The 26,215-nt window shown below is 40.2% G+C and overlaps 13 protein-coding genes across 13 annotated transcripts; 6 read left to right on the plus strand and 7 right to left on the minus strand. All coding sequences in view use genetic code 12, as the record gives it.

Annotated features, from left to right (window-relative positions):
* Positions 1-1,433: 1,433 nt before the first annotated feature.
* On the minus strand, positions 1,434-2,724 carry PICST_65404 (predicted protein; the record flags this gene model as incomplete). Its single annotated transcript, XM_001383712.1, has 1 exon — positions 1,434-2,724. The coding sequence occupies one exon, from the start codon at positions 2,722-2,724 to the stop codon at positions 1,468-1,470; it is 1,257 nt and encodes a 418-aa protein (XP_001383749.2).
* Positions 2,725-3,028: 304 nt separating this feature from the next.
* ACF3 (endo-1,3-beta-glucanase) lies at positions 3,029-6,250 on the minus strand (the record flags this gene model as incomplete). Its single annotated transcript, XM_001383713.1, has 2 exons — positions 3,029-5,801; positions 5,847-6,250. 2 exons carry the CDS (start codon positions 6,248-6,250, stop codon positions 3,029-3,031), a joined length of 3,177 nt encoding a protein of 1,058 aa, XP_001383750.2.
* Positions 6,251-7,809: 1,559 nt separating this feature from the next.
* Positions 7,810-8,892, plus strand: DAO1 (D-amino acid oxidase; the record flags this gene model as incomplete). Its single annotated transcript, XM_001383360.1, has 1 exon — positions 7,810-8,892. The coding sequence occupies one exon, from the start codon at positions 7,810-7,812 to the stop codon at positions 8,890-8,892; it is 1,083 nt and encodes a 360-aa protein (XP_001383397.2).
* Positions 8,893-9,882: 990 nt separating this feature from the next.
* On the plus strand, positions 9,883-10,632 carry PICST_71341 (mitochondrial 54S ribosomal protein YmL27). Its single transcript, XM_001383361.1, has one exon. It carries the CDS (start codon positions 9,902-9,904, stop codon positions 10,400-10,402), a length of 501 nt encoding a protein of 166 aa, XP_001383398.2. The 5' UTR covers positions 9,883-9,901; the 3' UTR covers positions 10,403-10,632.
* Positions 10,633-10,982: 350 nt separating this feature from the next.
* On the plus strand, positions 10,983-11,837 carry DPB3 (DNA-directed DNA polymerase epsilon, subunit C; the record flags this gene model as incomplete). The annotated part of the gene is made up of 1 exon (XM_001383362.1): positions 10,983-11,837. One exon carries the CDS (start codon positions 10,983-10,985, stop codon positions 11,835-11,837), a length of 855 nt encoding a protein of 284 aa, XP_001383399.2.
* Positions 11,838-11,998: 161 nt separating this feature from the next.
* On the minus strand, positions 11,999-15,619 carry PICST_30659 (predicted protein; the record flags this gene model as incomplete). The annotated part of the gene is made up of 1 exon (XM_001383714.1): positions 11,999-15,619. The coding sequence occupies one exon, from the start codon at positions 15,617-15,619 to the stop codon at positions 11,999-12,001; it is 3,621 nt and encodes a 1,206-aa protein (XP_001383751.2).
* Positions 15,620-15,876: 257 nt separating this feature from the next.
* PICST_77100 (40S ribosomal protein S22) lies at positions 15,877-16,960 on the plus strand. Its single transcript, XM_001383363.1, has 2 exons — positions 15,877-16,391; positions 16,670-16,960. Exons 1-2 carry the CDS (start codon positions 16,259-16,261, stop codon positions 16,927-16,929), a joined length of 393 nt encoding a protein of 130 aa, XP_001383400.1. The 5' UTR covers positions 15,877-16,258; the 3' UTR covers positions 16,930-16,960.
* A 482-nt stretch (positions 16,961-17,442) lies between these two features.
* Positions 17,443-17,994, plus strand: PICST_43323 (predicted protein; the record flags this gene model as incomplete). The annotated part of the gene is made up of 1 exon (XM_001383364.1): positions 17,443-17,994. The coding sequence occupies one exon, from the start codon at positions 17,443-17,445 to the stop codon at positions 17,992-17,994; it is 552 nt and encodes a 183-aa protein (XP_001383401.1).
* A 127-nt stretch (positions 17,995-18,121) lies between these two features.
* PICST_67274 (predicted protein) lies at positions 18,122-19,072 on the minus strand. The gene has a single exon (XM_001383715.1). The coding sequence runs from the start codon at positions 19,060-19,062 to the stop codon at positions 18,223-18,225; it is 840 nt and encodes a 279-aa protein (XP_001383752.1). The 5' UTR covers positions 19,063-19,072; the 3' UTR covers positions 18,122-18,222.
* A 904-nt stretch (positions 19,073-19,976) lies between these two features.
* PICST_30663 (predicted protein) lies at positions 19,977-21,113 on the minus strand (the record flags this gene model as incomplete). Its single annotated transcript, XM_001383716.1, has 4 exons — positions 19,977-20,317; positions 20,371-20,521; positions 20,574-20,673; positions 20,728-21,113. The coding sequence occupies 4 exons, from the start codon at positions 21,111-21,113 to the stop codon at positions 19,977-19,979; spliced, it is 978 nt and encodes a 325-aa protein (XP_001383753.2).
* A 357-nt stretch (positions 21,114-21,470) lies between these two features.
* On the plus strand, positions 21,471-21,974 carry PICST_43942 (predicted protein; the record flags this gene model as incomplete). Its single annotated transcript, XM_001383365.1, has 1 exon — positions 21,471-21,974. The coding sequence occupies one exon, from the start codon at positions 21,471-21,473 to the stop codon at positions 21,972-21,974; it is 504 nt and encodes a 167-aa protein (XP_001383402.1).
* Positions 21,975-22,136: 162 nt separating this feature from the next.
* Positions 22,137-23,237, minus strand: PICST_30665 (predicted protein; the record flags this gene model as incomplete). The annotated part of the gene is made up of 1 exon (XM_001383717.1): positions 22,137-23,237. One exon carries the CDS (start codon positions 23,235-23,237, stop codon positions 22,137-22,139), a length of 1,101 nt encoding a protein of 366 aa, XP_001383754.2.
* An 887-nt stretch (positions 23,238-24,124) lies between these two features.
* Positions 24,125-25,609, minus strand: PICST_82902 (predicted protein; the record flags this gene model as incomplete). Its single annotated transcript, XM_001383718.1, is given in 2 exon segments — positions 24,125-25,327; positions 25,343-25,609. 2 exon segments carry the CDS (start codon positions 25,607-25,609, stop codon positions 24,149-24,151), a joined length of 1,446 nt encoding a protein of 481 aa, XP_001383755.2.
* Positions 25,610-26,215: the final 606 nt, after the last annotated feature.

Raw genomic sequence — 26,215 nt, forward strand, 5'->3', positions numbered from 1 at the left:
CCCCGCTTCAACTCCTGCTCCAGAGGGTCCCCTGGGGATATCTGGTTTTGGTAAAATTGAAGTGATTTTTTGAGACTGGCAATACTCTGCTCGGTGTGTTCTTCTAACTCATCTAACCTATCAGGTATAGTCTCCTTAAAGTGGGTAAGAATTATCCTAGCTTTGTCCTCGATGCTCATTTGGGGTTTTAACAGGTTCAGTCTGTATTCAAATGAGTCAATGTGGACTCTTACATCTAACTTTTCAGCAACGTTTCTGCCGATTGTGCTGAGGGTTGACACTCTTACCTCCTCAGGCGTATCCCAGTCGTCGAACCTTTTCTGTTGGCCCTTATAGTTTGCTTCCGATAACCCTTCTAAGTGACTGATAAGTGTCGAGTATGTGTCAAACTGGTCAAAGACTTCATTGGTGGTAGGAACGTCCATCTTCATCTGTTCTTGGAGGGCCTCCATTTTCAGTCTGTATGTTTGAAGTATTTTGTCGGATTCTTTATCGGGAACATCTTGAAGAATATCTGCCCATTTTGCCTTATTAGGGTTTGGAAGAGGAGTAGATCTAATTGCCTTGGGGTTTGAGGGATGAATCCTTTTCTTAGAAGAACTCTTTGAGGTTCCTAAGAGTGGGTATTCCTCTGCTTCAAGGTCTTGTGTATTTTTTTCTGGGAGTTTTGTATTTTCGGAGTTTTTTTGGTTTTTATTTAAGTATTGTAAGGATTCAGAATTTTTTTGGGTTTTTGTATTTTCTTTAAGTTGGTGTACAAGGAGAGAATCTTCTTGTTCGGGCAAGTTCGAGAGGCTGGTTGTAGAATTTAAAGAAATGTGATCCATTTCATTATCATCGTTTGCAGCCATTTCCTGGTCGTGTACCTCGTCAAGCACGTGACTTTGAAAAATTTCCGAAACTGAGGTTTCAAAACTTTCCATAGTAGGACTTAATGGGGTCTGGTTCTGAATAACCAGCTCGTCCATGGGATTATCCCGTAGTTGGGCCGGTTCCTCAGAGGTAGATGACACTGCAGTCACGAAGGATGGCTCTAAATTGCCGTTTTCATCGGCATCTGTGGACTCGCCATCGAGGTCCATCAGATCAGGGGGTGCGACATGGTCGTGTGGATTTCGGTCAATATCCGGTGGTTTTGGCTCGTTTAAGGCTTGATTTGAAGAGCTTTCACCAGAGAAAACCCCTAGAGGTCCCTCTGGCTGATTGATTGGTCGTAGTTCTGACATTTTTTACAATCACTAAATCTGCCTCATCACGTGATTTTAAATGATCGAAATGCGATTGTTTCAATACTACTCCCAAATAATGCCCGCTTGGCCAAGTGGTAAGGCGCTCCACTCGTAATGGAGCGATCGCCGGTTCGATTCCGGCAGTGGGCATTATTTTTTGAAATTCATTTTTCCTACTGTTTACTATTTTACTACAGATAACGTATACTGTGATATTCGAGATTGATATTTACATAAACTAAGTAGCTTTTGGTGGTGGAGGGGGTAAAGAATCACTGCTGGCACCAGTACGTGCCTGGCTATCCAATACTTTAGACTTGGCCAACTCTTCGTTCATGTAGTCACTCAAGCCTCCAAGAGCAGCGGTATTAGCTACTGGATGCTTCTTCTTCTTAGCAGCAGTAGAACGAGGAGGAGCTGACAGGACAGTCAGAGGAATGAATGAACCGGCAGTTGGAGGTGGAGCAGAAGGAAGAGATGTAGCTTCCGGAGGACCGGTAGGAGACTTTTCAGAGAATTGGTAGGCGACGTTTTGCTCGTTTTCAAACAAGACGTCGTCAGTGAATTCGTTATTCTCAAACTTGCCTATCACTTCAGGAATCCTGTGGAGCAAACCGTAGCCCACATCGCAACCAAGTATACCTTTGTTCTGACCCGTTCCCCAGGACCTGGAGAGGTTCACTGTGACAGGCCTCAAGATGTCGTAGTCGTGGTTATAGACGTACAATGTAATAGGAACATTGTCTTCCTGTGAAACAGCATAATGCTGGTTATAGTAGTTAGAGACTACACGTGATAAAAGTGATTCGCCACCTCTGGCCAAAAGACCTTTTCCATCGGGATCCAGTGGATAGGCAGAATCACACCCAATGATGTAATCTGAATATGGCACCAATTGTGATACGAATGCAGGAGAGCCTTGATGTGTAGTCAAGATTCTCCATACATAGGCCGCAGATGTGATATGCTGAGATTCCAAAGTTAAGCCCAATCTGGCGAAATTGTCTTTGAATAGGGATTGAACTGAAGAGTCTAGATCTTCCTGAGGAGATTCTACAAAGTCCTCAAGGGGCAACAGGACTTGTCTTAATACGCCTCCTTTGGCACTCCAGACGTCGAAAATGATTGATTTTTCAGTCTTGAAGATGTTGGCTATTTCCTTCAAGAGAAGCTCAAAATTCACCGCTCCCACTTGTTCCAGTGTAGCATTACCTCCGTAATTGACAGAACCGTCCTCATTGATGCTATAACTATAATTCAGCAATGAGGGATACAACATAGGCAACTCATGATTGTTGATCCGGACAATGTAGTCAAACCACGACTCAAATCCCTGCTGGTGGGCACTAGAATGGGGCACGACATTCAACACTCGGAGTCCATAGCCATTGTTGTTCAATTGCAAAGCATTTTTGAAATACGAGTCGCTTGCGGGATCAGATGATCCTGTGTTGCCTTCCAATCGGTCTACGAGTTTCTTAGCAAACGAAAACATGCTGTTTCTGTAAAGACTGTGAGGAGTAGGACTAAATGTGATATTGAATGTTTAGAAAATGTAGGTCTGTCTTTAAAGGATTGGTGAAAAGAAAATGTCGCGCGTGGATGAACCTGCGAAACCAGGATTGCATTCTAGTTCGCACAAAAACAGTAATCCGGATTTTGCAGCCGTGACAGATCACTATCTACAATATTCTGGTTTATCTTCGTATCTAAATCATGCATTTTATCATCAATAGCTAATATACATAGGATTTCCTAGCAATGCCTAGAACATTAACAGTAGCAATCCTTTTTGGTGTCTAGGTAGAACCGGCAATACCTCCGGAAAACGCCAAACTCCAAGTTCTACTCAAGCCGTTGTCCAAATATGTGGACGACCAGCTGTCCGACGAGAAGAAGGAGTAGGCTGAATTGGAATCAAACAAAGCCTGGTTCAATCTCAAGATACCAGTCCAACCGCTGTTGACATTTCCAATGAAAGTGGAAACTTGGTCGGTCCATTCCTCTTGAACGTAGGAAGCACCTCTGATCAACGAAGAGGCTGGAGTGACGGGCAACATGTGAACACCATGGACGTATTCCGGATGTTGGTCTGGAGAACCAAAGTAAGTGGTGTAGTCAACCTTGTTATCGAAGAAAATACCACTAACTTTGTTTGGAAGAATTTCTGCTGGTTGAATAGTGTTGTCGCTCTTGTAGAGGAAGTACAAGTTCATAGACCTTGCCATGATAGCCAACATCAAGTCACCCCTTGATTCCATTGATTGGTCACCGATAATCTGGCCCCACAATTTCATACCGTAGGCAAAGTTGTAGTCCTCGGATGTCGATTCTTCGTTTTTACCATCACCACTGGCAAACAAACCTGCAGCCCAAGAGTGACCAGCAAACCAATCAAACATTCTTGACACTGGGAAGTAATTGTCTTCTTCTGATGGGTTGGCTACATCTCTTATCAATGCATTGACCCAGTCCTTGTTGTCTTCTACCCAAGTACCACCTTGCTTGTTGTCGATGTAACCAACTATAGCAGCAGCATGGACGAAATAACCGTAATGAAAGTGGTGATCATTGTAGTAAGCAGATCCAAAGTCTGCACCAGTATCTCCACCTTGTGAGGCTGTAGATGTAATACCTCCGAATTTTGTATCATACATAAGTGGATAATATTGCTGGTTGTTCAAGAAAGGCTCGAACGCTTGTTTCAAAGAAGACAAGGTACTGGCTGTTACTTCGTCATCCTTGAGAATTTCACTAACGACCAAAAGGATGTATGCGTACTTGTCAATGACCTTACCTGAAAAGTAATTTGAATCCATAGAAGCAACAGTTTCAGCCATGTCAACCTGGAGTTCCGAGTTTGCTACTTCGGCTATAAGCTTAAGTAAATCAGCGGAGTAAGTCAAAGTTCCTGACAAACCTTGAACCCATGGCAAGAACTGGATATTTGTTTCCAAAGTCTCTGTCATGGTCAATTTGTTCGTCAAGTAACCTGTCATTTGACCCTTGGTTGTCGATGACAATTGAATACCTGTAGAGGCACCTGCGACGGAACCGTCTAACGACTCAACGTGATGTGGGAAGGCAAAAACAAGTGGATATCCAGAGTTCGACCTACCTTCAGTTGTATAAGCAAATTCGTAGGTAGCAGAAGTACTACATGCAACAGATCCTTGTACAACAGCACTAACAACATACTGACCTGCAGCCTCGTCATAAAATCCATCGAGTGAAGACTCTTCTGGAGCAGAAGCGATCTGAATAATAAGACCATCAATAGCTTGAGAACCTTCAAGGTTATATGGATCCTTGGCAGTCAATTCAAAGTCAACCGAAGAACTTGGCAAAGTAACATAAACCAACCATTCACCACCAGTAAACAAAGTGGCACGGTATTTCAAGATGGTAGATGGCAAAGCAGAAGAAGACTCTTTGGTAAGAGTTTCGATACCAACCAAAGAATTCAAAAGAGGAACCATGTCACCGTGGTAGATTCCAGTGACAAACCCCATACCTTGGACAATTGGAATTTCAATGAAATTGGTAGGATCGCCTTGGGAAGCAGATATAGCAACAGAAACAGACATACTCTTCATTTCCGAAACTCCCAAATAGTTGTTGCTTTCTGACAATGAAGTAGATGAAAGAATCATTTCCCCAACTTGGATAGGATTGAAGTAATAAGAATCGACGCCAACGTTATTGGTGTTTTGAGAGCCAAATACACGGTTGGATGTATTAGTGTGTTGGATAGCGAAACCATAGTAGTCAGCCTTTGTCCAGAACAACCCGTATGGGTAAGACCAGATCTGATCAGTTTGGTCCCCTAAGAACAAGTTGGCATAGAACTTGTTGGTTTCGATAGGAACTCCGTCATTATTGATCCCAGCTGGAATTGAGAGAGGAAGTTCTTGCCTGGCAAAAACTGATGGAGGAGAAGAAGTTGAAATGACTTCAAATAAATCTCCAGAGTAACAAGTCTGAGGTTCTGGAACAACTGACGTTTCAACAGGAGCTGGGCTACTAGAAGAAGAAGACGACGAAACTGAGGAAGAAGAAGTAGTACCAGCCGATGAAGAAGTAAGCAGCGAACTCGACAAGACATAAGAGCTGGAGTATCCAGATGATACGCAATCACTCGTTGAGTTATGGTAGATTCCAAATGTAGACTTGCTTGTGGTGGCGTAGACAGGTTCTTCTGAAAGTCTCAAATCGATAGTCAGAACTGTTTGAGCTTTGGAAGAAAGTAAGTTGTCATCTCCAGCAGAATCGGTAGTTGTTGTAATACAAATAGTCACAGGACTAGAATACTGATCAGTATTAATAGTCTTGGAGTTAGCCAGAGAAATTGGAGATTGGGTAATTAAAGGATTCTTTTTTGTAGTTGCAATAGTTTCCTTCGAAGTGCAAGACTCGAATAAGGTGGTAGGTACTGTAGTGGCACTGAACACAGTGGTTGTCGTTGTTGGTGCAGTCATCGTGATGGTAGCTTCCTTGATGACAGATTCGGTGTCTGTCTCATAGAGATATTTGGTATTTTTGATTGACAGAGAAGTACTATAACTTGAACTTCTCTCGTTAGCACCGATAGCAACGACTCCTGCCGACTCTAAATACGAGTAGGAAGTTACTGTAGCAGTAGCAGACGTGGTAGTTGTATAAGTGACACAAGCTGTTGTCTTGTACACTGTGTTGACAATATGTTCAATTGACGTAGTTTGACATGATAGAAAACCACAATTAGTGACAGTTTCGGTGACAGTAGATTTCTCACTAACAGTGTACTCAAATGTCGAGGTGTTTATAATGGTATTAGGCTTGTCATTGTTGGCGTAGACAAAGACTATAGGAATCCCAGTAGTCTGCGATGGAGGATTGTTGGACATGATAGAAGAAACTTGTCCATCCAAACACGCGTTTGTCACATACTTGGTTTCGGTGGACGTAACTTCTTCTTCGGCCTTACTTTGAGTGAGAGCTAGGAGAATTGACCCGAAAATGGCTAATCTCTTGAATATCATTGTTAGATAGTATTTTCCAAATTGATAGGATTATAAAGGTTGGAGGTGAAAAAAGAAGGGGAAAAGGTTGGTAATTTAGGTTTCTAATATATGCAAATGAAGGACGCGTCTGTAGAGTGCACGGGGAAAGGAATGTAAAGGTTTCTAGTCTTATTATTTGTCTTGGTTAAGGAGTGTAGATGATTGATCATTTCCAACTTTTTGGCTCTTACTCGGTACTTATAGCGATTTATACAAATACAAATTGTTAGACGATCGTTCTCGAATAACCAGCTATCGAACCATTGTTAAGCCTATTTTTCTTGACTCCTCCGGTTAATGTAACCAATTTCTGCTCATAGTTTGGCCTTTCTTTGTCAACGAGGCTTCATTCCCTTCATGGCTGGAGTCGCTTCACCGATTTGGTTCAGGAAGCTAGCACATATTTTTTCTGCACAGTCTTTTTTGCAGCCGCGAATTTTCACGCCAGCCATTTTCATTTTAGTTACACGCATAATCTTAAATTTTAGACCATGAGACGGCATCAGATCTTCGAAAAGCAGAAGCCAGCCTTTGGAAACTATATACTACATTCTAAAGTACCCTTGCTAGACGAGCTACAACATCCATACAGTACTTAAAGTACAACAAGACGTTGCACAATGGATGATGAATTTGCGACAGAAGCCTTTTCTCTTGGAACGAATTGCATTATGCCAAATTATTGAAACGACTCAATGGGTTGTCAATGTTTCCGTATATCGTTCTCGAAGTTCATCAGCACTTGTTCGTTGGGTCTCTTGTTAGAGAAGCTTTAAAAACGTTTCTCCGTTTTTGAAACATCCATATAGTTCTTTCAGTTTGCTTTTGAGCCAGTTATTTAGATACTCTGAATCGCAAGTCTTCCAGCTTCCAGACGATGTGATTGAACCTTGTTGAACTGTTTGCAATACCTACTTCCGTCTTATTGCTGGTCGAGCCTATTCGATTCCTCTGCAAAACGACTAAGCTTTCAATGTCCCTGCATCGCGCATAATAGTTCTGATCTGGACTTAGATTTCCAACTGCACCGTGCTACCTTGATTCTGACGATTCCAGTTGACGATCTGAAATCGCTTTCCGTGTCATGTCGGCTATGTCAAAATGAATGGTTGCAATCTGAGATAATCGTTAACTGATCACGAAAAGTCGAACCGTCGTCTACTTCCAATTAGGATTCAATTCCGAGCCCGTGGCGAGAAATAAAAGTACGACACAACACAAGGAGTACTTTCCTCAGAATTTATGAGCGATTTTTTCGTCATCCATAACCATATGATCATCAAATACACCGTTGCACTGATCAATGATGTTACTTGGTTGTATTCACAATTGAACATTCTGTTCCAGAAGGAAACGCACAACCAGCATAAAGATGCATATGCAGGCTGTCCGACTTACAGGAAGTCAAATGAGATCATGTCGTCTAGATACCTTCCATATCAGGAACCTCCCTAACTGACGGTCTTTGTTCAATTTCCAATTCAATTTTCGATTCCCGTTATTCCAAATTTAGGAATTTCAATCTTATTGTTTGCATTATGACGTCAAAGGTTGTAGTTGTAGGCGCTGGTGTCATTGGCTTGACAACAGCCTTACAGCTCAAACGAGCCAATCCCGATTACTCGATCTCCATTGTTGCTCACCATTTGCCAGGAGACTTAGATATTGAATACACTTCTCCATTTGCGGGAGCGAATTGGCACTCATTTGCCAGCAAAAATGACAGAGAACTTCAGGAACTAGATAAACCTGGCTACTGGAAGTTTTTGGAGCTCTCCAATGAGCCGAGATCCGGTGTCTGGATAACTACCAACAAGTCCTATGTTACCGAAGTTGAATTCAACTCTAAAGGAAGGGACCCTGCCAAATTTGTTCCCTGGTTCAAGAACTTCGTTAAGAATTTCAAAACTATTGAAAATTCTTCAGAACTACCTGATGGTATAGCCTTTGGGTATTCGTTCGATGGTGTAGTCATCTCTGTGCCTATCTACTTGAACTATTTGCTTCAGGAGAATCTTGGGGCTGGAAACTCTGTGAGAAGAATCCTGAAAATTTCTAATATCCATGAAGCTAGGGACCTTCACTCTTCAGGAGCCAAAGCAGATATTGTAGTCAATGCCACAGGTGGTTTGGCCAATCGTATCGTTGGTTTCAAAGACGATAAACGTAATTTCCCAGTCCGGGGACAAGTTCTTCTTGTCAGAAATAATGCAAAATGTGAAGTTAGTGTAGAGGGATTTCCTGAATTGGACAATGAAATGTTGTATCTCATGCCTCGAAAGGAAGGTGGCTGTATTATTGGAGGTTGTTTCCTTGAGAATTTCGCCAGTACTGATGTGGATGAACAATTGACTAAGAGAATTATCGATAGGGCCCTCAAGTATGTGCCAGAGATTGTAGATCCTTCTTACAAGAACAATCCCCCCAAAGTTGATATTGTGAGGACTCAGGTAGGTTTACGTCCCTTTAGAGAGGGAGGTGCCAGAATTGAGCAAGATAGCGATAATGGTTGGCTATTCCATAACTACGGAGCTGGAGGAGGAGGATACCAAGGAAGCTATGGAATGAGTTCAAAACTTGTTGAATTAATACAGAAACATGTGGGCAATAGCAAGTTCTAGACAAGATGGTTACCATACCTACAAGTAGAAATAAAGTTAATAAATTAAGTTACAAATAGACATACACTTAAACAGTTAAAGAACGATTCATAAAAATATCAATTGGTAAATTATACAATATAAAAACATGAAATAATATACAACTGAGTGAATACTTATTAAGCTGACTATCTTTAACTCATAAGAATATCAGCATTGAGAAGCTGGTTCTCTCCTTGACCATAGGTATCCTTCTTTCCTATTTGACCAAATAGGACCCCTCTGCTAACAAAATCATCTACAGAGAACGTTCAAAAGAAGTTGCAACCCCTTTTTGGCGTACTTCTTCTGGTGTTCTCTATCGGTATGGTTGGCCAAGAACTCATTGGCCTTGCTCTGTGAAGCTTCATATGGAGTTGGTTGGTCGCTATACTGTTCAGTATGGACCTGTATATCGGCATACCCATGTTGGACCGGGAAGGGCCCAACAGATGAAGGATGTTCAGGAATAGACATAAGTATTAGGACTTCCTGAAGTCAAGAAGCAAGCAATTGAGCAAAACTGAACGTCTTTGAGTAAAAGGTGCTGGTTGAATTTTGAAATTCACAAATCTGAAAAGCCCATATATCCATTGTCTCCTGAAATTGGCACGTGCCCTATATCATGTGTCTGAGTTTTGCCCATTGAAAGTTAAATGAAACCGGACAGCGGCTGATTGAAGTTTGACGTCATGGAACTGTTTAGTCCGGTCAGTTCTCACTGGTACACTTGCAGTTGTGAGAATTCAGCGAGTTCTAGCATGTTCTTTCTTGTATTATCGGTGGTTCCGAGTTCAACCTGCACTTTTGAGATAAGAAGAAACTGCAGATGAACACATGCAACAGCGCAGCAGCGATTTAACTGAGGTCACATGATGCGGCATGTGACTGCTCAAACTTTTCACTTTTAAATATTTCAGTATAACCAACCAAATGATTTTCACAATATTGAATCTCCAGCTTTTCTGCACAAACCAAGAGCCAAGAAAACATGAGAGCGTCGCAAGTGCTTAACTTTCAGCAGACGGCTGTGGCCAATTTGAGAAGACCATGGCAAACGTTTCGTGACGGACAGATTTGGTACGGGATTACCAAGTTGGGAACAAAGAGACTTCCATTAACAACGAAACAGGGTAACAAGCACTATTATAAGGGAACAGGTTCTTCGGGTTACGGGAAGTTGAATTCCAGCGGAACTTACATTATCAACTGGAACAAAGTCAGAACGTATGTAGTACCAGCTGATTTGCAAAACACAGAATTAAAAGCTCTTGTTTCTCCAAACACCCCTCAAATCTGGCAAAAGGTGGTTGGCTACCAGGATGGTTTCAAGAGTCCAGAATTGGCTTTTGACAATGTCGTTAATTTCGTGGAGTATGGTGAAAACTACAGCAACGAGGACTTGGAACTGAATCAGTACTTGGAGAAGATCGTCAGTCCCAGAGTAATCGAAGCTGAACAAGCTGAAAATATAGAGGTAGAAAAGAGTTAGGCACAGACAGTGATTTTCTTGTTTCGAGCAATTTCTAGTAGACTGCTAGCTATTTGTTACCAATTTTCCAGCTATCTGACGTTGTCTAAGTATTGATCTGCAAGATAGTAGAGAATGCCTGATTTTCGAAGTCTGAAGATATAAAGAGAGCAATATGCTCATATTCATAATTGGGACGAAAGTCTCTAGAACTCTCTCCATGTACATAGTCATAATACAAGTAATGCATTAGAACTTTGTAGAAATGAAATAGAATTATGAAGCTATATTAGTTCAATATTGGATTTGATATAGTCACGTGACGTCACTTTTATACTTTTTCAAAATGATGAAAAGAAGTATATTCTTCCGTAACTGCTAGTAAAATTTCCACTATTCTATGTCTGGTATTATATCTAGGCTATTGATACTTAGAACAGTACCTACCGCTTCGGATCCTACTGAAATATTGCCAACTCTGCGGTCGGAAGTTTTTAGGTTCTCACGTGCATGAAAATCCGAGGGGATGCGTATATCGAAGTTCCACCAACTGAATCTCCATATAATTCTACGAAACATCTCATTACTACAAAAGAGTACCATGTCGTCCCCTGGGCCTAATATGAACAGTTCTCAAGCGGAGATTTCGGCCTATGAACAAACTCCGACCACGACCTCTCCACCAATGCCGTCAAATACGGCTACGCCTGATGTAGAAATGGAAGATCCAGGAGAACAAGTCGAACAGAATGAAGACCATAATGAACCAGAAGCTGAAAACGCAGATATTGATGAAGATAAAAACGAAAATGCTGAAAATGACATCGACGATAATGAAGAGAACGATCTTGAGATTGAAACTGAGGACGAGCAGTTGCTTACCTTACCAATAGCCAAAATCAAGAGAATCTTCAAATTGGATCCAGACTATGTTTCTGCTTCTCAGAGTGCAGTATATGCTACTGGTTTAGCAACTGAGCTTTTTATCCAGTATTTCACAGAACAGGCCAGTTTGTTGGCGAAAATGGACAAGAGAAAGAAAATTCAGTATAGGGACTTCTCGACTTCTGTTGCCAGTCATGATGCCTTGGCTTTCTTGCTGGATACTGTTCCTCGAACTCAACCCATCGGAGAGTTGATTCAGAAGAAACAAGTCAATTTGCTCGAAACCGAGGAAATCCTTTCTGTGGTTAATCCAGAAGCATCTTCTGCAGCTATAGGAAACTCGTCTGCTGCAGTTCCCACGTCTACTTCTACGGATGCTGTGGTAGCAGATGCCTCTAATAATGTAAATAGAGAGGCACCAGTAGTAAAAGTCAAGTCGTTGCCCAAAGGTCAGCAAACACTCGATTTTGCCGTTGCTCGTCCTTTCAAGAAGGCCGTAATACACGACTTGATGTCCAATGACGATTCGAGTACATCACAGTCAAACTCGGATGACGTTGTCATTCTTTGAAGCTGTCATCTATGTATATTAGTCTATAAGTAAATTAAATAAGTTGTATAAATACACGAATAACATCATACATCGCAAGCATTCACTTTGAACTCGATCAGATATGTACATTAGTCTATAAATATTGGATAAATACATGAATATCATTACATCTTTGACAACTAGTTGTCGTCCTCGTTCTTCACTATCCACAACGTATTCCTGACGTCTCTGCTCAACTTCATGTCGGATGGTATGCCCATTCTATAACACACTCTAACAATATCCAAACGCACCAAGTCAGATACTGTCCTCTCATAGCAGTTGAGGCCTGTGATTAAGTAAGTCACAAGAAGATCATTGACTTTTGGATTCAACCGCGTCGTAGTTAATTGTTGTTCGATCCTACTTATCTGTTTCAGCTTACTGTTCAAGCTGAAACTATCTCTCTTGCGAAGACGGCCGAAAATGGGCGAATGGTTGATGAGAAACTCCCAGGACTCTATGAATTTATTTCCTAGGAAATTCTCTCTATCACCATCTTCCTTCACGATCTCTATAACAAACTCCAAAGCTGGAACAATTAGAGCTTCCAGTTCTGGTAGGACACCTTCATGAACATCTTGGAAGACAGACAAGCTGCTGGACCCACTGATCAACGTCAAGAGAATGGGCCAGTTCTTAGTTAAGATCACCAACACCAACTTGTAGTTGGTAGTCAAAATCGGATAAGTCTGTTTCAAAGTCTTCAACACCTGCAACTTCATGCTGGTTGATTTCTGAGACAACACTACAAATCCGTAATTGAATATCCTTTGCACAAGAAAGTAGGTATTTTCAGGAACAGGTGATGGCCATTTTTCTTCTTCTGCAACGTCAGGTTCTTGTTCATCGTCATCATCATCGTCAGAATCTGCAGCTTGCTCTGAAAAAGGAGTATCTGGTTTTCTTTTGAAGTATTCCTTTGTCGAATCATATGACTCAAATGGTTCAGTCAATTTGGCTGAATCGCTCAATAATTTCAACACCTGCTTAACACTAGTCAATCCCCATGGTTTATAGCTTGAAGTATTGAGGTCGGGATCTAATTCTATTTGAAGACTGTTTTGTGAGAGGTATCTTTCTTTCACTTGCTTGGTGACTTCTTCAAAAACCATAAACAAACCTTCTACAATAATCGAGTATCCGTGGTACGAATCGATAATTACAAACATCTCTGACAAGACGTCATTGAGTTGGTTCATCTCAAGGAGGCTCTGACCAGCTACTTTTATAATGATCAATAAGATACCGGGAAGAGTTGGTACAAAATTGCTTGGAACAGTTAGTCTTAAGCTGATGTTATCTATCAAGTAGTCCAGGTTATCAAGTATCAACGACTCTAACGAGTCGTTATAGTAATTCTTGAGAATAAACCCGACAGCTGTCTGAGCATGCGATTGAATGAGTGTGTTTGATCGAAATGTCAATGCCTCTAGTAGAGAATACAAGAAGTCTCTGAGGAAGTTCGATCTAAACTCTTCCAAAGGTAATTTGCTTGAAAGAATTCCAATGGTATCTAAGGCTATCGAGTACGACATTTCGTTAACTTTCAAACTGTTCCCAGAAATTCCAGCATTGGCAAGTTCAAAAGAGGTATCATTAATCAAGTCTTGAGACTTGCTGACCAATAGATACGACATTTCTTCCAACTCATCTTCTTCATCGGAGTCATTTTCAAGAATAATATAATCGTTCATATTGATCTTATTCCTCGACGACTTCTGGTTAATGAAAAAGTTGTTGGCTACCCATAATGCGATTCCTCTGTCCAAAGTGTTCTTTTCGCTCTCCTCATCAAAAAGAGACTCCACCAATTCTAACTGTCCTGTCTGTTCATTTTCATCATCATCTGCTAGAGCAGCTATAAATTGAATAAGCCCAGCAAACTTTTCTTCGATTGTGTTGGAATATAGAGTAGAGAAGTAGTATTGAGGTTCGCTTCTTGTCACAGAATCTTCACTCCATTTGTTTGACAAAAGCATCAAATTGGATGAGTACAGCTCGGAAACATTTTCTCTATTTTGATCCGGTCGTATTTTTGTAATCTTTTTGGAATCGATGTTTGGAGGTAATTCTACGTTATCTAGTTTGTTAGAAAATCCTTCCTCTGTTTGACTTCCACTGAGCATCTTCAAGAGATCGTTAGTGTTGTCTTTTTGTTGACTATTCTGAATATAACTTTCTTTCAAACTCTTGCTGAGAAGAACCATAATATTCTTCTTGTTACTCAGTACAGCTTCATGAACATTATAAGCAGATTTTGAAAGATTATTCAAAAGCAGCAAATGAAGCTTGATACAAACTAAATATGAGTTGATCTTCTCATCATCAACAGAGAGAATCACGGAAGTAAGTTTGTTCGTAATCAAGTCATCTAACTTAGACTTGATCTGATTGAAAAAAAGTGAACAGTTTTCTCTATTAGCTGAAATCAAAATACCCACTTGTTTCACAACATTGGCTATGCTGGTATTCTCTTCTTCAACATTCGTCGCGACAAGAGATATTGTTGTAGCAAGCATATCGAGAGAAAGTGGCACGACTTCATTGAAAAGAGACAAAAATGAGTTTTCCATTATAGCATCAGAGAATTTGTAGATCGCCTCTGCTAACAAGTTCTTGGTTTGCACTTTCAGCTTATTGTTGCTAGAGGTCACCAAGAGAGTCTTGAAAAAAACAATTAGTGAAAGTTTGAGTTGTTTTGAAGTTGCTTGGAGCCATGCTGTGTTTCTAATTCCTGTTTTGGAGGGTATCTCGATCTTTATCCTGTTAGTAGGAACATCTTCATCGGTTTCTTGGCTCCATAGTTCATTTACTGCTTCCAAATTGTCTATTTGTCGAACATCCTTGTACAGAACATTAAGGGTCTTGTCGTTGAACACTTTGATTATGATCACTTTCAAGGCTTCTACCACTTTTACTATCACGGTATAGTGCAAATTCTTAGACTGGGTAAAGAAGTTAGTCAAGTTCGACACCATCCCAGGAAGAACATGGGCCAATTGGTCTGAAGACATCTTAAAGGTAGCCGTATTAACAAGAATATCAAGATTATTTATAAGCAAGTTGTTTTCTTCCTGAGACCTTGGATTTGTGGCCCAAGTGATGTTATCCAAGAAGAAGCTAATTGAATTGCCTAACAATGACATTCTCTTGACATTAGCTGTTTCAACAAAGTAGTCGTTTGGTACGGATTTCAATATCATAGCAAGGCAATCTACAGCTGCTGCTCTAAACTCAATTGGTTTCGATCCACTAGAAGGGCTAGAATTGGCACCAGAAAGGAACAACACAATAGATAGCAATTCATCCACAAACTTCTCGTCGAACTTGTAGCTCCATATATGTTCGACTAGAAAGCCTATTATTTTTAAAATTGATGTAGTAATACGATCATCAATTGCTGGCTGCTTGAGGATATTCGATAATGGGAAAAATATGTAATCAGCCAAGTTTGGCGAAAGATGATAAGGTATTAAATTTTGGGAACTCTTAGTATTTTCTTTATAATGACTGTCTAGAACTTCATGTTCTGATTCCAACACCTCGGCCAATCGACGGAATTGGCTATTAAAAGCTGGTGTATCTAGCAATCCTATATTTGAGAGCTCTATAGAAATCGGTTTGATCTTTTGGAAGAGCAGTATGGATAAAGTCTTTGTGGTTTCGTCATAAGATGCTGGGGGTAACGAGACTCGTCGAGTCGAATCTTCTGGATCTTTTGATCCAATTTGCAACTCACGGTCGCTTTGAACGGACATTTTTGCACAAATGGCTCTAAGGAAGTAAATCGTAGTGATTCTTGCTAAATCTCCCATACTTAAGGGTTTGGCTACCTTTGGTCATGTGATCATATAATCGTGACTTCGAAATAAATTGGTGCTATAATTTACTCTAATTCTAATGAGTACGCGTATATTTTATCACTGTCTAATCAGAAAAATTTTCACCCTACTGAAAAAATGCTTAACTGAATTTTACATATTTTGATATTCACTTGTTCTTCAACATATCGAGACTTTCGAAACAAGAGTATGTTGCCTAGTCTGTAACCACAAGTCAACATGGATGCTCTGCTTCCGCTTTCGATTTCATATCTCCTCCAAATGGGTAAGAATCTTGTCGTCTTGTAGAAAGTTGAACAACTTTTCCACTCCTGGTAAGGAATGGAGGCTGTTTGGATTTTTATTTGGCTCACTAGTTTTCAACAACTGGTAGTCTGAGACGTTAGATACCTTGCCCGTTTTCTGGCTCATGAATCCTTCTAAAGGACACTCATGTGGCTTTGGTTAACAATAACTACCATTTATCTACTAGTACTAGTATAATGGTGGTTTTTGTATGAAATCGTTTCCTTATACTAACTTTTAATCTTGTAGCCATAATAGCAATTTCATACAATGACCAGAACTTCTGTATTAGCCGATGCCTTGAACGCCATCAACAACGCCGAAAAGACCGGTAAGCGTCAAGTTTTGATCAGACCATCCTCCAAGGTCATCATCAAGTTTTTGACTGTCATGCAAAGACACGGTATGTTTTCTTGATAGAAAATCTAAGAATCTTATTTCACTAGTTCCAAATTTTTGTCTAGTTCTTTTAATTTATATAGATCCCCGAATTGATAACTGGATGGATTGATCGGTGTTCAGTCCCTTTCTGTCTTTTAAGTATTCGGGAGAATAAGTGGGAAATGCTTCTTACACGGTGCTGATATGCCAATTATCTTTTGCCGTTTACTTTTCCTTAACATCGGGACTACAAAAATGGATTCTTGGTTTTGTTACAGAACTTATTACTAACATTTTTAGGTTACATCGGTGAATTCGAATACATCGACGACCACAGATCGGGAAAGATTGTTGTGCAATTGACCGGTAGATTGAACAAGTGTGGTGTCATTTCTCCAAGATTCAACGTCAAGATCAACGACATCGAGAGATGGACTGACAACTTGTTGCCAGCCAGACAGTTCGGTTTCGTCATCTTGACTACCTCTGCCGGTATCATGGACCATGAAGAAGCCAGAAGAAAGCATGTTTCTGGTAAGATCTTGGGTTTCGTATACTAAAAGGGTATATTTGTGTATAATAATAAAGGAGAAAATAGATTCATTGTAGAATGGCTGCGAAAAGAAAATGGGAGAGAATGTAGATAACGAAAATTCTGAAAAGTGTCAATGTCATGAGATTTGTAAACACTTATAGAGCTCAGTTGGTCTGATGTTGGAAATAGAAGACAGGGAATGTTCCTGTAAATCATGAAGCAGTAATTGATAAAGCTTTCCAGTACGGTTTTTCAGAGAGAATGAGAAAGCAGAAGAAGTAGTATCCGAGTTCAAAGCCCACGCAGGTCAAGAGGTGACCCGAATGAACACATTAAACAAGATATATTGTCTAGAATGTGTTGTTTTGAGTCTCTTGCCACCTCTATCAATTTTTCTGTTCCCCTTCATTTGTATTCTTCACTGTGGTTCCACAGTAAGTAATCCTGCATTTCCTCCAGATATTTCAGATATTTCAAGTTCTATTGGATCTTAGTCACTTCTTGATTCCATCTTCTCCAGTTAAACAGTTCAAAAGAGATGAAGTTGCCTGAGTCACTCAAGTTCTTCTACTCCACCGTAACTTGGACTGTACGAGCTGGTTGTGTAGCCCATTTGATTCACGAATACGTTTATGAGTTCACAGAAACCAGAGGAGAATCTATGCTTCCCACTCTTCAGAGCCAGAACGATTACGTTCACGCTTTGAAGAAGTATCGTTTGGGTAGGGATATCGATATGGGAGATTGCGTTGTAGCCATCAAGCCCAGCGACCCAGACCATAGAGTTTGTAAGAGAATAACAGGAATGCCTGGAGATGTTATACTTATTGATCCTTCATCCTCTTCAGAGTTGTCCAATACTCCAGCTGAAGTCATACAACACGATGGTTACAACAAGTATATAGTCGTACCTGAAGGTCATGTATGGTGTACTGGAGATAACTTGTGCCATTCCTTGGACTCCCGTTCATATTCAGTATTGCCTATGGGTCTTATAACTGGAAAGATAGTAGCTGCGAATTCCATGAACAAGGGCTTTTTCTCAGGATGGAATTTCCATTGGATTGAGAATGCATTTGTTGAAGAATAATCATACAATAGTATTGTATCATATCATTACCATTGTTACCCCCAACATCAGGGCCATAACATATTTCATAATCTAAGCATGTGGTTCCAACATTCATTATGTAAAACCATATGGCTACAGAGTTGTACAGTAGTCTCAAATTATACATTGCTCTATACTTACCTAGTAATAATATATAATAATAATGATAGCTGTACGTGTAAGTGCAACGAAGAATTTTGATTACCGTTAGAACTTACCAGCATGTCTGCTTCTGGAAAGATTCTTCAACACTCTGGCACCAGCATAGATACATGGCAACGAGAGAAGAGCCCCGTTGAACAAAGTGGTGAAAATAGACTGACCTAAGTAGTACTGAACAAAGTTGTATTCGTACCCAATCAATGACAAGAGGAAACCGATATTGAACAAAAGTTGACCACCAGAGGTGTATTTCAAGGCTCCGTACAAATCAGCACCAATAAACCCAAACCAGGAGCCAATCAATGCTAAAAATAAAACAACTGCTCCGCCAATAAACACCAAGGGAACAATGGCGTTGATCTGTTTGTCTTCTGTTCTGAAGATGTGGTGGATTTCAGGTTTGTAACCGATTCTGGGCTTTTCATGATACTTGGCCGTAGCCCTGAACTCTTCGGTAGGCACAATCTCAACAAGCTGTTTCACCAAATTTTTGCCGGAGCTAGCTGGATCAGCAATAATCAACTTCAAATTCAACTTCTCCTTGATCTTCAAGACTTCTGGGAATTTACTGGCTGGCAAAGAGAATTTTATTTCGCTAGAGCTGGTGAAACCAGGAACGAAATGAGCAGCCAAGGCCGAGTCTTCAACACTGCTCAAAACCAAAACCAACTGCTGGGGTCTTTTATCCAAGACTTCCTTCAATTGCAAACTGATCTCGATCTTATCCTTTGGTGAGTCTACACTCAAGTGTTTGATTTCCTGGGTCATGAACTCGCCGAAAAAGACCGATTGGTCATTGAGCTTGATGGAACCCTCAGAAATCGTGTATGCCATAGCAGCTGCCCCTAATTGGCAAATAACTGCAACTATAATAGACAACTTCATTTTGTTTTACCTGTTTCAATGATTGCTGGCCTGAAAAGAAGCTCGTTCATGGTATTTTTCAGGCACGCTATTTTGACGTGGTCGGTTGTATTTACAGAGGGCCTGTATATAGAAATGATTAGGATTGAATTTGTAAAATTAAGTCCCAATTAAAATGGAATCATTCTGTCTCTGAGGTGATTTTCACCTTCTGTACTTTAAGATAATGGCCAATTGTATGCTCTTTCATACTTGTATCCAGTTCATCTAAGTTGACTTCTTCCAGTTTTTACAATTTAAGTTGCAACTTTAGTCGCGCACTAACCGATTTCTGGAGCAGTTCTACAATTTCTAGATCGAGAAATGGCTACGTTTTATGGCTTCAATCACTTTACTGATTGTGGTCTACAAGTCTTCTTCAACTCAACAAAATGTCCCCAATCGTATCCAAACTCTCGTCAATCTTTATTCCCTTCTTAATTATTTTGATCATACTCAGCAACAACGATCTACAAGCCCATCATCATGTTGTCTTGTTTCTTTACTTAGTTGACACCATCAATAGACGCATTTAAATAAAATAGAATAGAAACAGCCTACGAGGTTAAGGACTCATTCAACACCTTCTTCGCGACATTTTCAAGACGAATTGTTGTCTTTTCTTCCATACTTTCCTGTTCTTCCTCGGTTCACTTTTACCTAATATAATAATGGTAAGTTGCAACTTCAGTCGTGTCCTAACCTCCTTCTAGAACCATACAAGACTGCAGGAAGCCTTGCTTACACATTTAAATATGAACAATCTGAATTATTATGGAAATTAGCAATACGATATATAGTTACCGAAGGTAGCTTTCGTCAAGAGATGTAGTGATAGCAGAATTGGTATTCAGTAGTAGTACGAATTTGTAAAATTTTTCTAGCATTCCTCAAAACTATGATCTCTCAGTAGATTCTGTAACAGTAGCCAGAGCCACAACCACCAGAAATGTACCAGGATCATCATTATCCGACACAACCGCTAGTTTTTCCTGTGGGATTTGATCCAAACTTTGACCTATGTTTTGTACCGTTTCTTGTGAGGCACTGACCACATGATATCCATCATTTGTGGTTTCCTCATTTTCATCAATAATTTCCAACTTTTTTCGCAACCAGTTCTGGCGATATTCGAAAGTCTCTTGTATTTGACGATTTCCACCAGTTAATGAGAAAACTAGGTAACCACTGGTCACCAAGATACTCATCACCAAGATAATTGGAAAGACTACAAAAACTGCATAATTGTTAGTATTAGACGATTTGCACCATGAAAATTGTGTTACTCACCTATTGCAAAGAACATAACTAAAGATGCCAACACCAAGAATGTGAGCACCAACGGAGAAAGGGCAAACATGAAAAGAGAGAAGAAGGCAGATGCAAAGAAAACCAAAGGTAAGAGTATCAAGATTAGTGGCAAGTATACAAAGATTGCAATCTAGAATATGTTAGTGAAATCAGGAATTTAACTGAGAAACGGTGATACTTACTAGTGCTCTCAACCACAAGTTCTCTTCAACCAGTTCGCAGGTGTTCAAGACTGCTCTCTTTGCCAAAGAAAAGAAAGGAACGATGTACTCTATGATAAACCTATAAAGTTAACATTCTGGCCTTGTTGATAGTAGAAATTCTGGTAAAACTTACTTGAAAAGGGAATTCGCAGTCACAGAGTTGACTGATAACTGATAGAGTATGTCTGAGAAGAAATAGACAACACGGGCAATAAGTTCAGATGTAGTTTCCTCTGCAGTTCTGCAGAAAAATTGAAGAGTATTGAGGTTCTCTTGAGTTTGAGCTTTTGAATCTATGGTTTGTTGTGTAGTCTTGACACTCTGAGTGGGTTTCTGGATCCTGCTAACGTGAGTGAATCTCTGAAATGAGCTGTAGAAATCGTGTTTTGCTTCGTTCTTCTTCTGCTCAACAACCGACGTTGAAAACATCTTATTGTATACGTTGTAGATATCAGTGTTATGGACGTAGACGTACTTGTTGTAGTGTTTGCAACAAATAGAATACTTTGCTACTGTCATCTATGAACAGTTGTATCTATCAACAGCACTATCTACTTTTGAATAGTTCAATTTGCTACCGAATAGTTCAAACTGTTCTGAATTCAAATAATAATAGCCACTAATAAACAATTGCTCAAAGGAAGCGATTTTAGGAAAGAAAAAGTTCACACTTTCAATCAGTAATAAAGTAATTGCCAAACTGATCTGTACCATTTTTTTGCAACACGATCACGTGAACGATAGGCGAAATAAAGCTAAACTGAGATGCGTTTTTGATCTGCCATTCATTTTGTGCCCGGAGGCACTGGAAAATTCAAGTATTGAAATTGTTCCATTCACTTTCTTCAGCCTTCAACATACGAACTTGAATCTAGAATGCAATTCCTAACCGCTACAACGTTGCTTTATGTGCGGGTGATATTTCTCACCACCGTCGCCTATCTTCTTGTCAAAAACCCCGAGACTATTGGTACTTCTGGCTTCGTCATTTTGTTAGGACAAGCCATGGAAGTGCCTATTGTAGTAGCCAAGCCCGAGAATCCTTTATTGGGTGCTTTGTCGGTTATTTTTGGTTCATTGGCCTTGTCTGACTTGATTCCTTTAATGGCCAACAATCTTGAATATTTTGAAACGATAGTTCCATCCAGGTTGGCTGTATATTTCATTCTCGCAGCCTATGGGTATCTTGTCAAGGAATCGATTCTCAGTAACAACTGGATCTTCACCTATTCGTTCATTGAAATCTGGTTCAACTTCTTGATCTATAACAACTTGAAGGATGAGAAATACTACAGAATGAAGAAGTTCATCGAGGAGAATGGCGAAGCCATCCAGAAGGCTCACGATGAACAGGTGAGAGTGGTTGAACTTGATGATTAGTACACTGACAAAATGGTTAGTGTTGAGTTAAGTTGCTAGTCCCATGATATATGACAAGTTATTCGCATTAACTGCTGCATTTGTATATTAGATAGAACGTATAGCTACTTTGTATATACAGTTACTTTTGTTTATTAGATATACTAGTTTCTATATGTTTAGTTATCCATTGACAAAGTTCAACAAAGTCCAATCCAAGCATTCCTCAATCTCATGGAAATCGTTGAAGTTGATCTGTAGCACATTAACTCCATTAAAGTTGTTCTTAAAATCATCTTCGCACTTGAACTTGATGACGTTCATGTTGATGATGAGATTCACAAAGATTTCGTTGGTGGTCAACTCCAAGTCAATCTTCAAGTAGGCGCTACGTTTACTCTTCAACACGATATTAAACTTCGATACTGGTCTTTCGATCGATTTCTGGAACGGGTTTTCTGATCTGTGTTCCAAATTGGCAAACTTGTCTACCTGCAATTTACACTCTAGACTTTCCTTGAACTTGGCTATCAATCGGTCGATAATGCTCTGCATGTTTTTCAAGTTCAACTCGTGTCTGATATTGCCGAGAAGTGGACGTAGTACCAATGGATGTGAATTCAGCTGTTTCCACTTCGTCAACGACGTGGGAATCTTTTGCTTCAACTTCAAGTTGTATTTATAGTAACAGCACAACATGATCTTGAAAAACTTTAGTATCAATTGACACTTGCCATTATTGATAGAAGAGTAAGCGTTGATGTTCTGGTAGTAGTTATTCAACTCGTCATCGTTGTTCTCATCATAAACTACAGACTCAATCTCGATTATTTCATTGTTGATCTCTATAATGATCTTGTTAGAGATAATTGAAACATTGTAGTTGATCAACGTCTTTGCTTCTCGTGTCAACTGGTAGAACAAATCTTCCTCAAAGAGAAAAAATCGGGCTTTTTCGATGTCGTTGATAATTTGATCTTTGCTGCTACTGAAATCGTTTTCAAACAAAGACTGTCCAGTAAGCATGAAGTCTCCATCGATCTCACTAAGAATCTTGATACGAATGTATCGAAACACCTTCAGTGTAAGCTTATGTGCATAATTAATGGGATTGAACGAAATTTCACCCGTCACCGTATCCTTACGTAAAATTGCTAATCCCTTATCGTGGAAATTAGACCCAGAATCACCATACCCATACTTGACTCCTATGGCTCTGGCATTGTTTAAAGGATCTCTAGTCTTAAATAGCACTTCATCATTCGTCAAGACGGAGTTAATCATGTTCCAATAGCGTCTCTCCTTCAAAACTTGTTCATTCAAGTTTTCGCTGGCTTCTCGAAACAAGCTCGTAACTTTGTGTAGAGATTCTAACTTCCAGCCATGGCCCACTTTGGGTGTCTCCTTCGGTGCTACCGACTTGTTTCTGTCATCATCGTCATTTTCATTTGATAAACGATCTGAATTCAATGAGCCCAACGGCACACTCTTATTGAGGTGTGGTGATATTGTCGACTTGGCCAAGTTGGGCTTTACTGAAGATATAAGCAAAGAGACAAAATCCAATGACAACGACGTCTCGTTTAAAGCACTATTGATGCTTTTAGACAAGTCGAGCTTCTGTTTCTGGAACAACTCTACAGGATCCAGGCTCGTTTCTGCAAGTGTAGCCATCAGAATCGAGCCGTTTTCTACAGACTCATCCCCAATGTCTAGTTCTGATGCTACATCTACCTCATTGTTAGCTTCATCTTCAGCTCGTGGATTGTCGATCTCTTCTTGAAGAGACTCCTCCGTTACATTCAAGAACGAGTTTCGCTCTATCAATATCCGGGGAATCAATTCTGCTATCGTGAGCTTGTCTCTGTTAGATGTTAGTAAGAATGTAGAAGCGACATTTGAAACATATTATGCATACTCATCCTGGATAAACGGATCCTTGTTCGCGTCTCCATACGCATCTGGATCCAAATCTATATGGAAGTGGCCATTGGAGAACATTTTTACTTAGAAAATTAGAAAGAGTATGGCAGCGAAATGAATATTGAATTGCTCTAAAATGGATATATTGATATTTGCGAGATTCAAATTTCAACAAAAGCACGTGACCCATACCCCAGAAAATCACTTCAATTCTACTTTCTACTTCTGAACTACATTCTCATTAAATTATTCTTACTCTTTATTCTTTCTATCTAGTCCAAGAAGTCGTCCAAGTCACCCTCTTCAATGGCTCTCATTATGTCCATCTCATCTTCCTTTGACTCATTCTTAACCGCATCTGCCTTATCATCACTATCATTAGGATATCTCATCGACTTGACGCTATCATTGTGTAAAGATAAGCAGAACTTGATTCTCTGGTCAAACTCGTTCTGAGGCAACTTAGTCGAGTAGACGTCCAATAACTCCTTGGATTGCATAAACCCTTTCTGGTGGTTGATAGTGGCTTCTATAACTCCGTCTCTGATCGCTTTGGATACGATGTATTCTGTCAGTTCTTCCGAGTCCAAGTGCAACTTGATACAGATATCCTTTAACAGAATCTTGGAGTAGGACAATGAGATAATTCTGATGCCTGTTTTTATGACGTTCTGACGTAATCTCGAGACCAATGTAAAATTATCATCGCGTTTGAATACAGTTTCGTACTTGTTCAAAACTTGACCAAACAATTTCAAATCACCCAATTTCACGGCCTGGGTCACATAGAAATATGGCTCAAAAGATCCTGCTTGCTTATGGAAAACTTTCAACTCAGGAATGTCTCCCATCAACAATTCGATCAAGATCCGCAACTTGCTTGCGCTCTGGATGAATCCGTTGGCCAAATGGGTCTGTGGCGCCTTTCTGATGGCAGCAATGACACATTCGTGGGCTGTGGAATAGTCCAATTGGATGGAGTTAATTCGAGCTAAATAGTAGTAGTATCTAGCTACAAGAGCATTTCCAGCATTTTCGGGAAACTCTGTCTTTTCTACTAAATTAGCAGCTTGAGAAATGTCGTGAGACAACAAATAGTTCCGTAACAAGAGGGTTATTATGGATGCGGTTGTTTCGGTGTCGTGTCTCAAAGTGGCAGTTCTCAAAGACGATAAGAGCTCGGGACGTATCGTAACCAAGTCACCAAGAAGCTCCTTGGTTCTGGCAATAAAGAACCATATCTTGGCCTGGATAAAGTCAAGCGATCTTCTATTGTAGAGCTTCATCAACTGGATGATATTAGCATTGAGCGTATCGGCTTTGGCCAATTGGTTGGTATCCAAGAGATACACTTGTACTAGCAAATGCACATAGAGTTCCGCTTCTGGAGTCTCAGCATTGGTAGAATTGACTGAGTTGGAAGAAGTCGAATCGACCTCCATTTCGTCGGCCTTTTCAGACTTGACATTTTCTTCTGCTCCAAGTGCTTCAAGCAAATACACCTTATTGGTATGAGCCGATGGGTACAATTTGGCGACAACAGAAGGCAACACGTCGTCTGCGGCACGAATCTTCCGTCTCAACGGTCCCAAGTCACGGAACACTTTGGATATGTATCTGTTGTCGTAGGATGAGCCAGCTTTGGACAACAACAGAAAGGATTGGTCGATTTCTTTGAGAATGGTTTCATTTGTCGAGGCAGAGGGCGCTGGCTCCTCAGCAGCTTCTTTCATGTGTACGTCTTTGTCAGACATGGCAATTGAGGATGATGAACCGAAAGTCTAAAAGAAAGAGAAAGTATAGGATTGAATGAAAGAGTAAAGAGAATCTGAAGAAAAAGAATATTGATAAATCAACTCTACAGAAATCATAATATTCCGTCAGTTGCTGAATGTATGGAGAGTGCGAAATTGCCACTGGTGTCGACTGCCAGATTGGGTAGTGTGCGGCAAAAGCGCTTACCAAGCAGAAAGTGTCCAACGAAAGATACCACTACACAGCCAGATCCCATATTCTATGGGAATAAAAAGATGTTGAAGGTATTGAAGAAATTGAATCTTATTCCTCGGCTTGAGATATTGCAATTGGACTTACGAAGTTTGTCAGTACTATTGGATTCTCCTACGAAGCGCATTTATCAGAGATGAACTCGAGATTCTAGGTTTATACAAACCACTCATAGTCTCTCCAATCTGTAGTAGTTCAATTGCCTCTGTGTGCCAATAATCTCAATATTATCTATCTTGTCTTTGGCTCTGAGGGATCAGTTGCCTTACTCTTACCTTCTATTCTATCAATTTCTCACCTTCCAGTGCTAGTTTCTCGTAAACTTTTCGCAG

This window comes from Scheffersomyces stipitis, chromosome 3 (assembly GCF_000209165.1).
Source record: "Scheffersomyces stipitis CBS 6054 chromosome 3, complete sequence".
NCBI lineage: Eukaryota > Fungi > Ascomycota > Pichiomycetes > Serinales > Debaryomycetaceae > Scheffersomyces > Scheffersomyces stipitis.